Source organism: Coregonus clupeaformis, chromosome 37, assembly GCF_020615455.1.
Source record: "Coregonus clupeaformis isolate EN_2021a chromosome 37, ASM2061545v1, whole genome shotgun sequence".
NCBI classification, from domain to species: Eukaryota; Metazoa; Chordata; class Actinopteri; order Salmoniformes; family Salmonidae; genus Coregonus; species Coregonus clupeaformis.
The window spans coordinates 21,457,378-21,469,672 of record NC_059228.1 but is presented as its reverse complement, the minus strand read 5'-3'; the positions used below and the strand labels follow the sequence as shown (position 1 = coordinate 21,469,672).

Sequence of the window (12,295 nt, the reverse complement as noted above, 5' to 3'; positions counted from 1 at the left end):
AGAATTTGAAAACAGATACCTTTAAGGAACAGGTGAAAAGGAGAGGGAAGGGTATGCAGCTGGCAAGACGCAGAACAACAAGGGAATAGCAACGGAGGATCGAAGCAAGTGAAACTCTGGTAAGATTTCTGAAGCAGTGGGGGAAAATGACTTGTTCCATATAATGACTTCCTCTGTTGATGTCTAATGTCTTCCTCTCCATGTAACTCAATCTGTCTCCTACAGCACAGTAATTGGAAATGATTGCTTTCTTCTAACTGAGCCTCATTGTTTTTTCCTGGATTATTAGAATGACTGGTAAATAATGGAGGGAAATTACACCAAATAAGAAAAGTTGTGTCTGTTGTCCAAGCATATCTGGATAAATTAACAATCTCAAAGTTATATTTCTCTTTCACTCTTCAGTAAGGGTTATTTTACAGTGAATCATATAAAAGGAAACGTTTTATTTAATTAATTTGATATACAAGTAGTATACATAAATTGGCCATGTCAGTGAAATAGTTCTGTTTGGTTTATTTCTCCTGCAGGACTGTTAGAAACTCCCTTCTCTCGCGTTCAGCCTGACACTTGACCATGCTCCTGACTATGAACCTGCTCTTTCTGCTGGTCCTGACCTTTCACCCTGACCTGGCCATGGTGAGTATAACCTTTCTCCTCATTACGTTAGGAGGCTGGGACCTCTTCAGAAGAGTGCATTATTACAGAAGGTTCAGACAGAAATGTTACAGAAGATTGTAGAACAGATATAATTGTTTGTCTGTCACAGTCTATCGTCTGTCATGTAGAATAGTGAATGTTGTCAGCTTTATTCATTATATATCTATCTGCAACGTTTTACATTTTTGATCTCACTAAGTACGTCCCAAGTGGGATGGAAAGTTGGGACTGTTATACCTTGAAGAATGTTCATAGACGTCAACGCATACTTTTATATCCAGCCAGGCACCTGGTAAAAATGTGTGTATAGCTGAGGAAATCACTTGGTATGTCAAAACAACTGAAGGAAAAATAGTAGGTCTTTACTGAAATAGGACAACTTTTCATGTAGCATACACATTGAGAAATTGTCCCACATGTTTGAATGAGTTGGAGGATGATCAGCATTCCTCTGTTTGTTATTGAGATGGAATTAAGTTGGAGTTGTTAGGCGATAAATTAATGTTAAAGGAAAACTCCACCCAAAAACTATCTTTTGGTATTTGTTAATATAGTCCAAAAATATGTTGCATATAAGCAATCAAGTTTTCAAGATATATAACTTTCAAAATACAGATATCATATGATATCATACCGGCTGTATTTCTGTATTTTGAAAGTGATATATCTTGAAAACTTGATTGCTGACATGCTGAACATTTTTGGGACTACATCAACAATGGACTAATGAAACAATTGGGCTTTGGGAGCTGAAGGAGCTGAAGGAGCTGAGGCCCCAGTATTTTGGGTCACAACCCACTGGGCACAGACGTCAACGTATATTCCATGTTGGTTCAACGTAACTTCATTGAAATGACGTGGAAACAACGTTGATTCAACCAGTGTGTGCCCAGTGGGAATGCATCTGTTTCTCATGAGAACAGGGCGTAGGTTCAGGGCAGATGTGGGTCTGGCTCAGACTACAAAGACCATAGTAGGGGATTGAGGATAGTGGGAATTTGGGGTTGGGGGGTTTGGAGCATCCCCCTCCCAGGGGGGCTGTTCTGTGCCAGTCAGGCTTTCATACACTACAGGGATTATAGAGGAGACAAGTCATCGATTCACATAGCTTCAATATGAACAGTGAAAGGACTTGGATTGGCTTGAAATGATTTGTTATCAGTGGCAGACTGTCAGGCATGTACAGATTTATCATGGTTGAAGATCAATCTAATAATTTGGGAGAGGTTCTGACTGTTGCTTGGCCTCTATTTGTCTGAGAACCCAACCATCCAAAATATAATTCAACACAAAAGTCCTTCTCCAAAACAGAGCAGTTAAGTTATCAACTCATGTTGAGTGGCTAGGCGCTAAAATATGCTATACTAGTACAGCGGTTTCAAAGAACACAGCATGAAAAGACAAACACATGTTCTGGGTTTATTCAATGTTACAAACTGATAACAGAGCGGTCTGTCTCTTTTTGCTCCCGAATTCTGTGTGTTTCAGGGAGGCAGAGCCCAGCGCAAACAAAGGCAGGCTGAGAACAGTCTGAGACCATATCTAGGTAGAGTGGACCCAGGTGAGACAAGCGCCAACATATAAACAGTTGAAGTCGGAAGTTTACATACACCTTAGCCAAATACATTTAAACTCAGTGTTTCACAATTCCTGATATTTAATCCTAGTAAAAATTCCCTGTCTTAGGTCAGTTAGGATCACCACTTTATTTTAAGAATGAAATGTCAGAATAATAGTAGAGAGTGATTTGTTTCAGCTTTTATTTCTTTCATCACATTCCCAGTGGGTCAGATGTTTACATACACTCAATTAGTATTTGGTAGCATTGCCTTTAAATTGTTTAAACTTGGGTCAAACGTTTCGGGTAGCCTTCCACAAGCTTCCCACAATAAGTTGGGTGAATTGTGGCCCATTCCTCCTGACAGAGCTGGTGTAACTGAGTCAGGTTTGTAGGCCTCTTTGCTCGCACATGCTTTTTCAGTTCTGCCCACAAATGTTCTATAGGATTGAGGTCAGGGCTTTGTGATGGCCACTCCAATACCTTGACTTTGTTGTCCTTAAGCCATTTTGCCACAACTTTGGAAGTATGCTTGGGGTCATTTTGGGGTCATTTGGAAGACCAAGCTTTAACTTCCTGACTGATGTCTTGAGATGTTGCTTCAATATATCCACATAATTTTCCTTCCTCATGATGCCATCTATTTTGTGAAGTGCACCATTCCCTCCTGCAGCAAAGCACCCCCACAGCATGATGCTGCCACCCTCTGTCACACCCTGGCTCTGGGACTCATTATGTTGAGCCAGGGTGTGTTCATTCTATGTGTTCTGTTTCTATGTTGGGTGTTCTAGGTTGTTTATTTCTATGTTTGACTGAGTGACTCCCAATCAGAGGCAACGAGTGTCAGCTGTGTGCTGGTTGTCTCTGATTGGGAGCCATATTTAACTGTCTGTGTTTCACTTTGTGTTTGTGGGTTTTTGTTCCTTGTCGGTCTTTGTCACCGTGGACTTCACGAGTCGTTTATTGTTTTGTTTAGTGTGCTTATTATCACTGACGGTAATAAAGTCAAGTATGTTCGCTCAACACGCTGCGTATTGGTCTACTTCTCTTCAAGACGATCGTGACAGAAAAACCCACCATAAAAGGACCAAGCAGCGTGTCCAGGAGCAGGCAGACTGGACATGGGAGGAAGCGCCGGGAAAGGAGATGGAGAGGCTGGCGATGGCCCAGGTGGGCAAATCGTGGTCCTGGGAGGACATGCTCGGGGGCAAGGGACCTTGGGGTAGGATTAAGGCCCTGGCGAGAGAGGAGCAGCGACGTCAGCAGTGCCATCGTCGGACGGACGAGAGGCACCCCCAATAATTTTTTAGGGGGGGGGCACACGGCATGGGCGACTGGGCAGCAGGAGGCTGCCACAGGGCGAAATGGGAGATGAGGAGAGAAGGCCACCGGGTTACGGGAGCCATTGGCGAGAGGAGGGAAGGAAGTTGTAGAGGCACGGCGAGAGGTACTGAGGTGTATTGCCAGTCCGGTCCGGCCCGTTCCTGATCCCCGTTTAAGGCCAGTGGTGTGTGTTCCCAGTACGGTCCGGCCTGTTCCTGCTCCACGCACCAAGCCTACGGTGTGCGTCGCCAGCCCAGTCCGGCCTGTCCCTGCTCCACGCACCAAGCCTACGGTGTGCGTCGACAGCCCAGCCCGGCCTGTCCCTGCTCCACGCACCAAGCCTACGGTGTGCGTCGCCAGCCCAGCCCGGCCTGTCCCTGCTCCACGCACCAAGCCTACGGTGTGCGTCGCCAGCCCAGCCCGGCCTGTTCCTGCTCCACGCACCAAGCCTACGGTGTGCGTCGCCAGCCCAGTCCGGCCTGTCCCTGCTCCACGCACCAAGCCTACGGTGTGCGTCGACAGCCCAGCCCGGCCTGTCCCTGCTCCACGCACCAAGCCTACGGTGTGCGTCGCCAGCCCAGCCCGGCCTGTTCCTGCTCCACGCACCAAGCCTACGGTGTGCGTCGCCAGCCCAGTCCGGCCTGTCCCTGCTCCACGCACCAAGCCTACGGTGTGCGTCGCCAGCCCGGCCCGGCCTGTCCCTGCTCCACGCACCAAGTCTACGGTGCGCGTCGCCAGCCCGGTCCGGCCTGTTCCTGCCACTCGCACCAAGTCTACGGTGCGCGTCGCCAGCCCGGCCCGGCCCGTTCCTGCCACTCGCACCAAGCCAGGGGTGCGAGTCATCAGTCCGGCACAACCCGTGCCTGGGTCATCGGTGCCAATTCAGGTACCGCTCTACTGCTCCACTAAGGAGCTGAAGCCTACCGCTCCTGCTACGTCCAGTCCAGCTCCAGCCAGCGGGGCCAGACCGGACCAGGGGCGCTATGGGGGGTTTGTTGGAGGGTGGTGGGCAAGCCCGGAGCCGGAGCCGCCGCCGAGGAGGAATGCCCACCCAGCCCTCCCCTGTTTTGCTCGTATTTAGGCGCTGTCGAAGTCCGCGCCTTTAGGGGGGGGGTACTGTCACACCCTGGCTCTGGGACTCATTATGTTGAGCCAGGGTGTGTTCATTCTATGTGTTCTGTTTCTATGTTGGGTGTTCTAGGTTGTTTATTTCTATGTTTGACTGAGTGACTCCCAATCAGAGGCAACGAGTGTCAGCTGTGTGCTGGTTGTCTCTGATTGGGAGCCATATTTAACTGTCTGTGTTTCACTTTGTGTTTGTGGGTTTTTGTTCCTTGTCGGTCTTTGTCACCGTGGACTTCACGAGTCGTTTATTGTTTTGTTTAGTGTGCTTATTATCACTGACGGTAATAAAGTCAAGTATGTTCGCTCAACACGCTGCGTATTGGTCTACTTCTCTTCAAGACGATCGTGACACCCTCGTGCTTCACGGTTGGGATGGTGTTCCTCGGCTTGCAAGCGACCCCCTTTTTCCTCCAAACATAACGATGGTCATTATGGCCAAACAATTCTATTTTTGTTTCATCAGACGAGAGGACATTTCTCCAAAAAGTACGACCTTTGTCCCCATGTGCACTTGTTAACCGTAGTCTGGCTTTTTATGGCGGTTTTGGAGCAGTGGCTTCTTCCTTGCTGAGCGGCCTTTCAGGTTATGTCGATATAGGACTCGTTTTACTGTGGATATAGATACTGTTGTACCTGTTTCCTCCAGCATCTTCACAAGGTCCTTTGCTGTTGTTCTGGGATTGATTTGCACTTTTCGCACCAAGAACGCGTCTCCTTCCTGAGCGGTATGACAGCTGCGTGGTCCCATGGTGTTTATACTTGCGTACTATTGTTTGTACAGATGAACGTGGTACCTTCAGGCGTTTGGAAATTGCTCCCAAGGATGAACCAGACTTGTGGAGGCCTACAATGTTTTTTCTGAGGTCTTGGCTGATTTATTTTGTTTGAAGGTAGGCCTTGAAATACATCCACATGTACACCTCCAATTGACTCAAATGATGTCAATTAGCCCATCAGATGCTTCTAAAGCCATGACATCATTTTCTGGAATTTTCCAAGCTGTTTAAAGGCACAGTCAACTTAGTGTATGTAAACTTCTGACTCACTGGAATTGTGATACAGTGAATAATAAGTGAAATAATCTGTCTGTAAACAATTGTTGGAAAAATTACTTGTGTCATGCACAAAGTAGATGTCCTAACCGACTTGCCAAAACTATAGTTTGTTAACAATAAATTTGTGGAGTGGTTGAAAAACGAGTTTTAATGACTCCAACCTAAGTGTATGTAAACTTCCGACTTCAACTGTAACTCTTTATCCACAATATAGCACGGGGTGTAAAGCCATAATACATGAGTTTTCCAGCAGCAGACTATGATCGATAATGTCAAAAGCCAAACTGAAGTCTAACAAAACAGCTCCCACAATCTTTTGATCATCAATTTCTCTCAGCCAATCAGTCATTTGTGTAAGTGCCATGCTTGTTGAATGTCCTTCCCTATAAGCGTGCTGAAAGTCTGTTGTCATTTTGTTTACTGTAAAATTGCATTGTATCTGGTCAAACACACATTCTTCAAAGGTTTACTAAGGGTTAACCCTAAAAGTGCCAAATTGGTAATGATTGCAAAGAGACACTTTCTATCAAGCAGTAACACTTTCTCTTTTATCAACCTTTTGTAACACAAGTAAATGGTTTTAATTCCCCAAAATAAACATATATTTTAAAATTTTCATACATTTATAGTCAAATTTGATGTTTAATAATCATTGATCTTTAGACTGCAAATAACCCCATTGTAGTTCTGCATCCACTGATTTTCTTTTCAAAGCATGACAGTCTCTTCCACCTACCTTCCTTCCTCTCCATCTCTCCATCTCTCCATATGCTAGTCCTACTATGTGAGCTTCTGAAGTGTCACAGTCCAATGGGCTCCTGGTGCCAGGTGGTTCAGGACAATGGAGTCCTCTTCCCAAAGTGTGTGTGTCCTAAGACCTGCCCACGGTAGGACCACACCACTAACTTCATTCAGTTGTGTTCAAGTGATACAGAAATGTGCATTACACTGACTACAGTATTAGTCATTATGCTTGTAATGACTTGTGTGTGCAGGCAGGGGGCACCAGTGTGCAGTGTTCTGGGAAAGACCTATGGGAACGAGTGTCTGTTGCATAGAGAAGCCTGCCGCAAGAGACGTCACATTGGAATGGCTCATATAGGGCCCTGTCTGGGTAGGATACACAAACACACACAGTACTGCAGTACTGTACCTACATAATAAGCCTTCTTCAAGTCCAGTTTCCACTTCATGCTTGCTTATGTTTGTTTCCAAGTTCCCAAGGCAAACTGCACAGAGGAGGAGTATGGCCAGTTCCCATACCGCCTCATGGACTGGTTCCTCCTATTGAGTCGCATGGGAGAGTCCTATGCCCCCTACTCCCCGCCCCAGAGCTGCCTGAGCCATGCCCAGCGCTCCCAACTAGCCCAGGTAACAGACAAGGCAGAGGAATAGGGCTGGGCAACTCTGGTCCTGGAGGGCTGCAGTGTTCGCAAGCTCTACCGCACCTGATTACACTTATCACTAACTAAATTAAAGAGCACTTTGGCATAAGAGCACTATGATTTGTGTTGTGGTATGAAATTGTTACAGTTACCGGGAGCAGATGTCATTTAAGGTTAAAAAGCTCCTGTGTAGCTTATTGTGTGGGCTTCCACTACTCAGAATGAGGGGGCATTCAGGAACACAAGTATAAATAGACTTAGTCAATAATCACTAAATTATTAAATAAGAAAGATAACTGGGTGGTAATATTATATCCTCATCCCTGCCTTCCTGACCTGTCGCCCTACCTTTATCTATTCAACAAACCACATCTTTAACCCTCCCTCCCTCTCTAGACTCTGTCCATCCTCCTTTTAGGTAAATTGGCATTAGGAGAGCCTGAGCTGTATAGCTCATTCTTGTCATTCAATATTCCTCTACTTAGATGTCTCCTCTCTCTCCTGAATTGTATAGCAGAGGTTTGCCCTGCTGGACAAGAACAAGGATGGAAAGCTGAGCCGGAGGGACCTGAGGAAGTTACGCTACAAGAGAATGCCTCTAGAGCACTGTGCTACCTCCTTCTTCCAGTGAGCCCCACTCTGAATACACACTTAGACTTCATCTTTCTTATTCTCTACGTACCATATACAAATTATGACACATACAAATCCCCATTATGTTCATCTGTGTCTTTATCAGTTGCCAACTGTCAATATAATTTCATCTCAGTCAATACAGGAAAAAATTCAAATTCAACTGATAAATTGAGAACATTATGGAAAAATGTGAAATTGGGGGAAATTACCTATTTGTAAAGAGAAGGTCAAATGATTTCCTGAATGTAGAGGGTTAAATTGTCATTCGCCCCCATTCCATGTTGCACCTCCCATCCTCATGTTCTCTCTGCACCCCATCCTCAGCAGACATCCTCTGTGCCAACCCCCTTCCTGTGATCCCCCCTCTCCCTCTACTACCCAGACAACCCCCCTTCCCACTCATCACACTCTCCTCTCTATCTCACCCATCCCTCCCTCCCCCCATGTCCTCATCCCTCTCTTTCCTCCCTACTAAGTCATCCCCCCAGTGAGGCTGGCTGGCTGTTTACTAATGTTTATTACGCACTGTGCTTCCCACTGTGTGTGGATTAGCACAAATGGAAAGGGTACCCTTCAAAGATATTGTTTCTGTGTGGGTGAAGACTAATGTCAGTCTGTGCATATTGTATGCAGATGTGTTTGTTTGCATAAGTCCTTTGTGTATGTGTGTGTGCCTGCGTGTGTGCCTGCGTGTGTGCATGCATGTGTGTGTGTGTGTGTGTGTGGGGGGGGGGTGTTTATTTGCAACAGTATATGTTTGTTTATGTGTATTTGTATTTATTATGGATTATGGATCCCCATTAGTTCCTGCCAAGGCAGCAGCTACTCTTCCTGGGGTCCAGCAACATTAAGGAAGTTATATACAATAAAAAATATTACATGACATTACATTTCATAACACTTTTCACAACATATTAAGTGTGTGCCCCTCAGGCCACTACTCTACTACCACATACAGTGGGGAAAAAAAGTATTTAGTCAGCCACCAATTGTGCAAGTTCTCCCACTTAAAAAGATGAGAGAGGCCTGTAATTTTCATCATAGGTACACGTCAACTATGACAGACGAAATGAGGGGAAAAAATCAAGAAAATCACATTGTAGGATTTTTAATGAATTTATTTGCAAATTATGATGGAAAATAAGTATTTGGTCAATAACAAAAGTTTCTCAATACTTTGTTATATACCCTTTGTTGGCAATGACACAGGTCAAATGTTTTCTGTAAGTCTTCACAAGGTTTTCACACACTGTTGCTGGTATTTTGGCCCATTCCTCCATGCAGATCTCCTCTAGAGCAGTGATGTTTTGGGGCTGTCGCTGGGCAACATGGACTTTCAACTCCCTCCAAAGATTTTCTATGGGGTTGAGATCTGGAGACTGGCTAGGCCACTCCAGGACCTTGAAATGCTTCTTACGAAGCCACTCCTTCATTGCCCGGGCGGTGTGTTTGGGATCATTGTCATGCTGAAAGACCCAGCCACGTTTCATCTTCAATGCCCTTGCTGATGGAAGGAGGTTTTCACTCAAAATCTCACGATACATGGCCCCATTCATTCTTTCCTTTACACGGATCAGTTGTCCTGGTCCCTTTGCAGAAAAACAGCCCCAAAGCATGATGTTTCCACCCCCATGCTTCACAGTAGGTATGGTGTTCTTTGGATGCAACTCAGCATTCTTTGTCCTCCAAACACGACGAGTTGAGTTTTTACCAAAAAGTTCTATTTTGGTTTCATCTGACCATATGACATTTGCCCAATCCTCTTCTGGATCATCCAAATGCACTCTAGCAAACTTCAGATGGGCCTGGACATGTACTGGCTTAAGCAGGGGGACACGTCTGGCACTGCAGGATTTGAGTCCCTGGCGGCGTAGTGTGTTACTGATGGTAGGCTTTGTTACTTTGGTCCCTCTCTCTGCAGGTCATTCACTAGGTCCCCCCGTGTGGTTCTGGGATTTTTGCTCACCGTTCTTGTGATCATTTTGACCCCACGGGGTGAGATCTTGCGTGGAGCTCCAGATCGAGGGAGATTATCAGTGGTCTTGTATGTCTTCCTTTTCCTAATAATTGCTCCCACAGTTGATTTCTTCAAACCAAGCTGCTTACCTATTGCAGATTCAGTCTTCCCAGCCTGGTGCAGGTCTACAATTTTGTTTCTGGTGTCCTTTGACAGCTCTTTGGTCTTGGCCATAGTGGAGTTTGGAGTGTGACTGTTTGAGGTTGTGGACAGGTGTCTTTTATACTGATAACAAGTTCAAACAGGTGCCATTAATACAGGTAACGAGTGGAGGACAGAGGAGCCTCTTAAAGAAGAAGTTACAGGTCTGTGAGAGCCAGAAATCTTGCTTGTTTGTAGGTGACCAAATACTTATTTTCCACCATAATTTGCAAATAAATTCATTAAAAATCCTACAATGTGATTTACTGGATTTTTTTTTTCTCAATTTGTCTGTCATAGTTGACGTGTACCTATGATGAAAATTACAGGCCTCTCTCATCTTTTTAAGTGGGAGAACTTGCACAATTGGTGGCTGACTAAATACTTTTTTCCCCCACTGTACACTATATTAGGCCCAGCCTTTTGAACTTTGGTTTTCCTAGATATGGCTACTATGTTGTGATCACTACATCTGATGGATTTGGATACTGCTTTAAAGCAGATTTCTGCAGCATTAGTAAAGATGTGATCAGTACATATTGTTGATTTCATTCCTGTGCTGTTTGTAAATACCCTGGTAGGTTGATTGATAACCTGAACTGGTTACAGTTTGAAGCTTTTTTTTTGAGTGGGCAGCTTGATGAAAGCCAGTCAATGTTACGGTAACCCATAAAATATAGTTCTCTGTTGATATCACATACATTATCAAGCATTTCACACATGTTATCCAGATACTGACTGTTAGCATTTGGTGGTCTATAGCAGCTTTCCACAAGAATGGGCTTTAGGTGAGGCAGATTAACCTGTAGCCATATTACATCAACAGTATTTAACATGAGATCCTCTCGAAGCATTACAGGAATGTGGTTCTGAATATAGACTGCAACACCACCCCCCATTGGCATTTCTGTATTTTCTGTAGTTGTTATAACCATGTATTGCTACCACTGTATCATCACATTTATTATCTAAGTGAGTTTCAGAGATAGTCAGAATATGAATGTGATCTGTTACAAGCAAGTTATTAATGTCATTAACCTTTTTCTTAGGCTACATATGTTAATGTGGGCTATTTTTAGCACTTTTCTGGGATGCTTGATTGTTTTTATTGCTTTACTGGGAAGCTTATCAGAAGTAGACATGACAATGTTATTTATGTTTGAGCTGATAGTGCAGGGTGAGCTGCACTTCCTACTAGGGCAAACTGCCTCAGTGCTAACAGTATAACTCAGGTTCATAGGCACATGATTACTGTATACAATAGCTGTAGGTTCGACAGAGGCATTCAGGGGAGTTAGAGGGACATAAATTAGGTTTCTTACATTGTGACTGCCAACGCCCCTGGGATAATGTACATACATTTGCTGCAGCATTACAACAACGACACAATGGTAGGGATTATCTAAGATGGGCTTGGGTCATTGTGGTCCTCTGTAGCTCAGCTGGTAGAGCACGGCGCTTGTAATGCCAGGGTAGTGGGTTCGATCCCCGGGACCACCCATACGTACAAATGTATGCACGCATGACTGTAAGTCGCTTTGGATAAAAGCGTCTGCTAAATGGCATATTATATTATATTATATTATTGATAAGTCATTGTCTCAAGGCAGCCTTGAAATGTGTGGACAGAGTCCAGGAGCCAAGATTTTTTGGATGGACTTCATCATTCCTGTAGTTTCTAAAAGGTGTCAAAGTTATCTATACATGTTATTCCAACAGAGCTACAGTAATCTTTTATGTGATATTGTGTATGTATATTCTTTGTATACAGGTCATGTGACCATAACAAGAACAGTAAGGTGACCCTGCATGAATGGATCTCCTGTCTGGTGGATCGCTCAGAGATGTGGTTCCACAGCTTCATGTGTGGGTGCAATCCCTTAACCTCACTATCCAAATTATGCTACATTATCAAAACAAATTGTATTCGTCACATTCTTCGTAAACAACAGGCGTAGACTAACAGTGAAATGCTTACTTACGGGCCCTTCCCAACAATGCAGAGAGAAAGAAAATAGAAATATAATAGAAACATAATAACACGTAATAATACAAGTAATAATAAATACACAATGAGCAATGATAACTTGGCTATATACACGGGGTACCAGTACCATTAGCCTTAAATCCTAGTGTCATTTGTTTAGTCTTTAATTGAACTAAATTTGATTACAGCAAATGCTTTGATTACAACAAATGATTATAGCAAATGTTTCTTTCTCTCTCTGACAGCTATGAAAATGGGATCCGGTAAGCTGTGTCCCATGTAGACCGACAACCACCTTTGACCTCGATATGAACACCTCTCCTCTCGCATTTTGTATGTATTCCTCGTGTTACTATTTTTCTGTTATTTCTCATTTTTATCTCTCTGCATTGTTGGGAAGCATTTCAA

General features: G+C 44.3%; 1 protein-coding gene across 1 annotated transcript; it reads left to right on the top strand.

Moving 5' to 3' along the window:
• Positions 1-12,295, top strand: LOC121553188 (SPARC-like). The gene is made up of 9 exons (XM_041866175.1): positions 1-119; positions 531-639; positions 2,149-2,221; positions 6,497-6,608; positions 6,717-6,835; positions 6,938-7,092; positions 7,621-7,733; positions 11,672-11,766; positions 12,133-12,295. Exons 2-9 carry the CDS (start codon positions 577-579, stop codon positions 12,168-12,170), a joined length of 768 nt encoding a protein of 255 aa, XP_041722109.1. The 5' UTR covers positions 1-119; positions 531-576; the 3' UTR covers positions 12,171-12,295.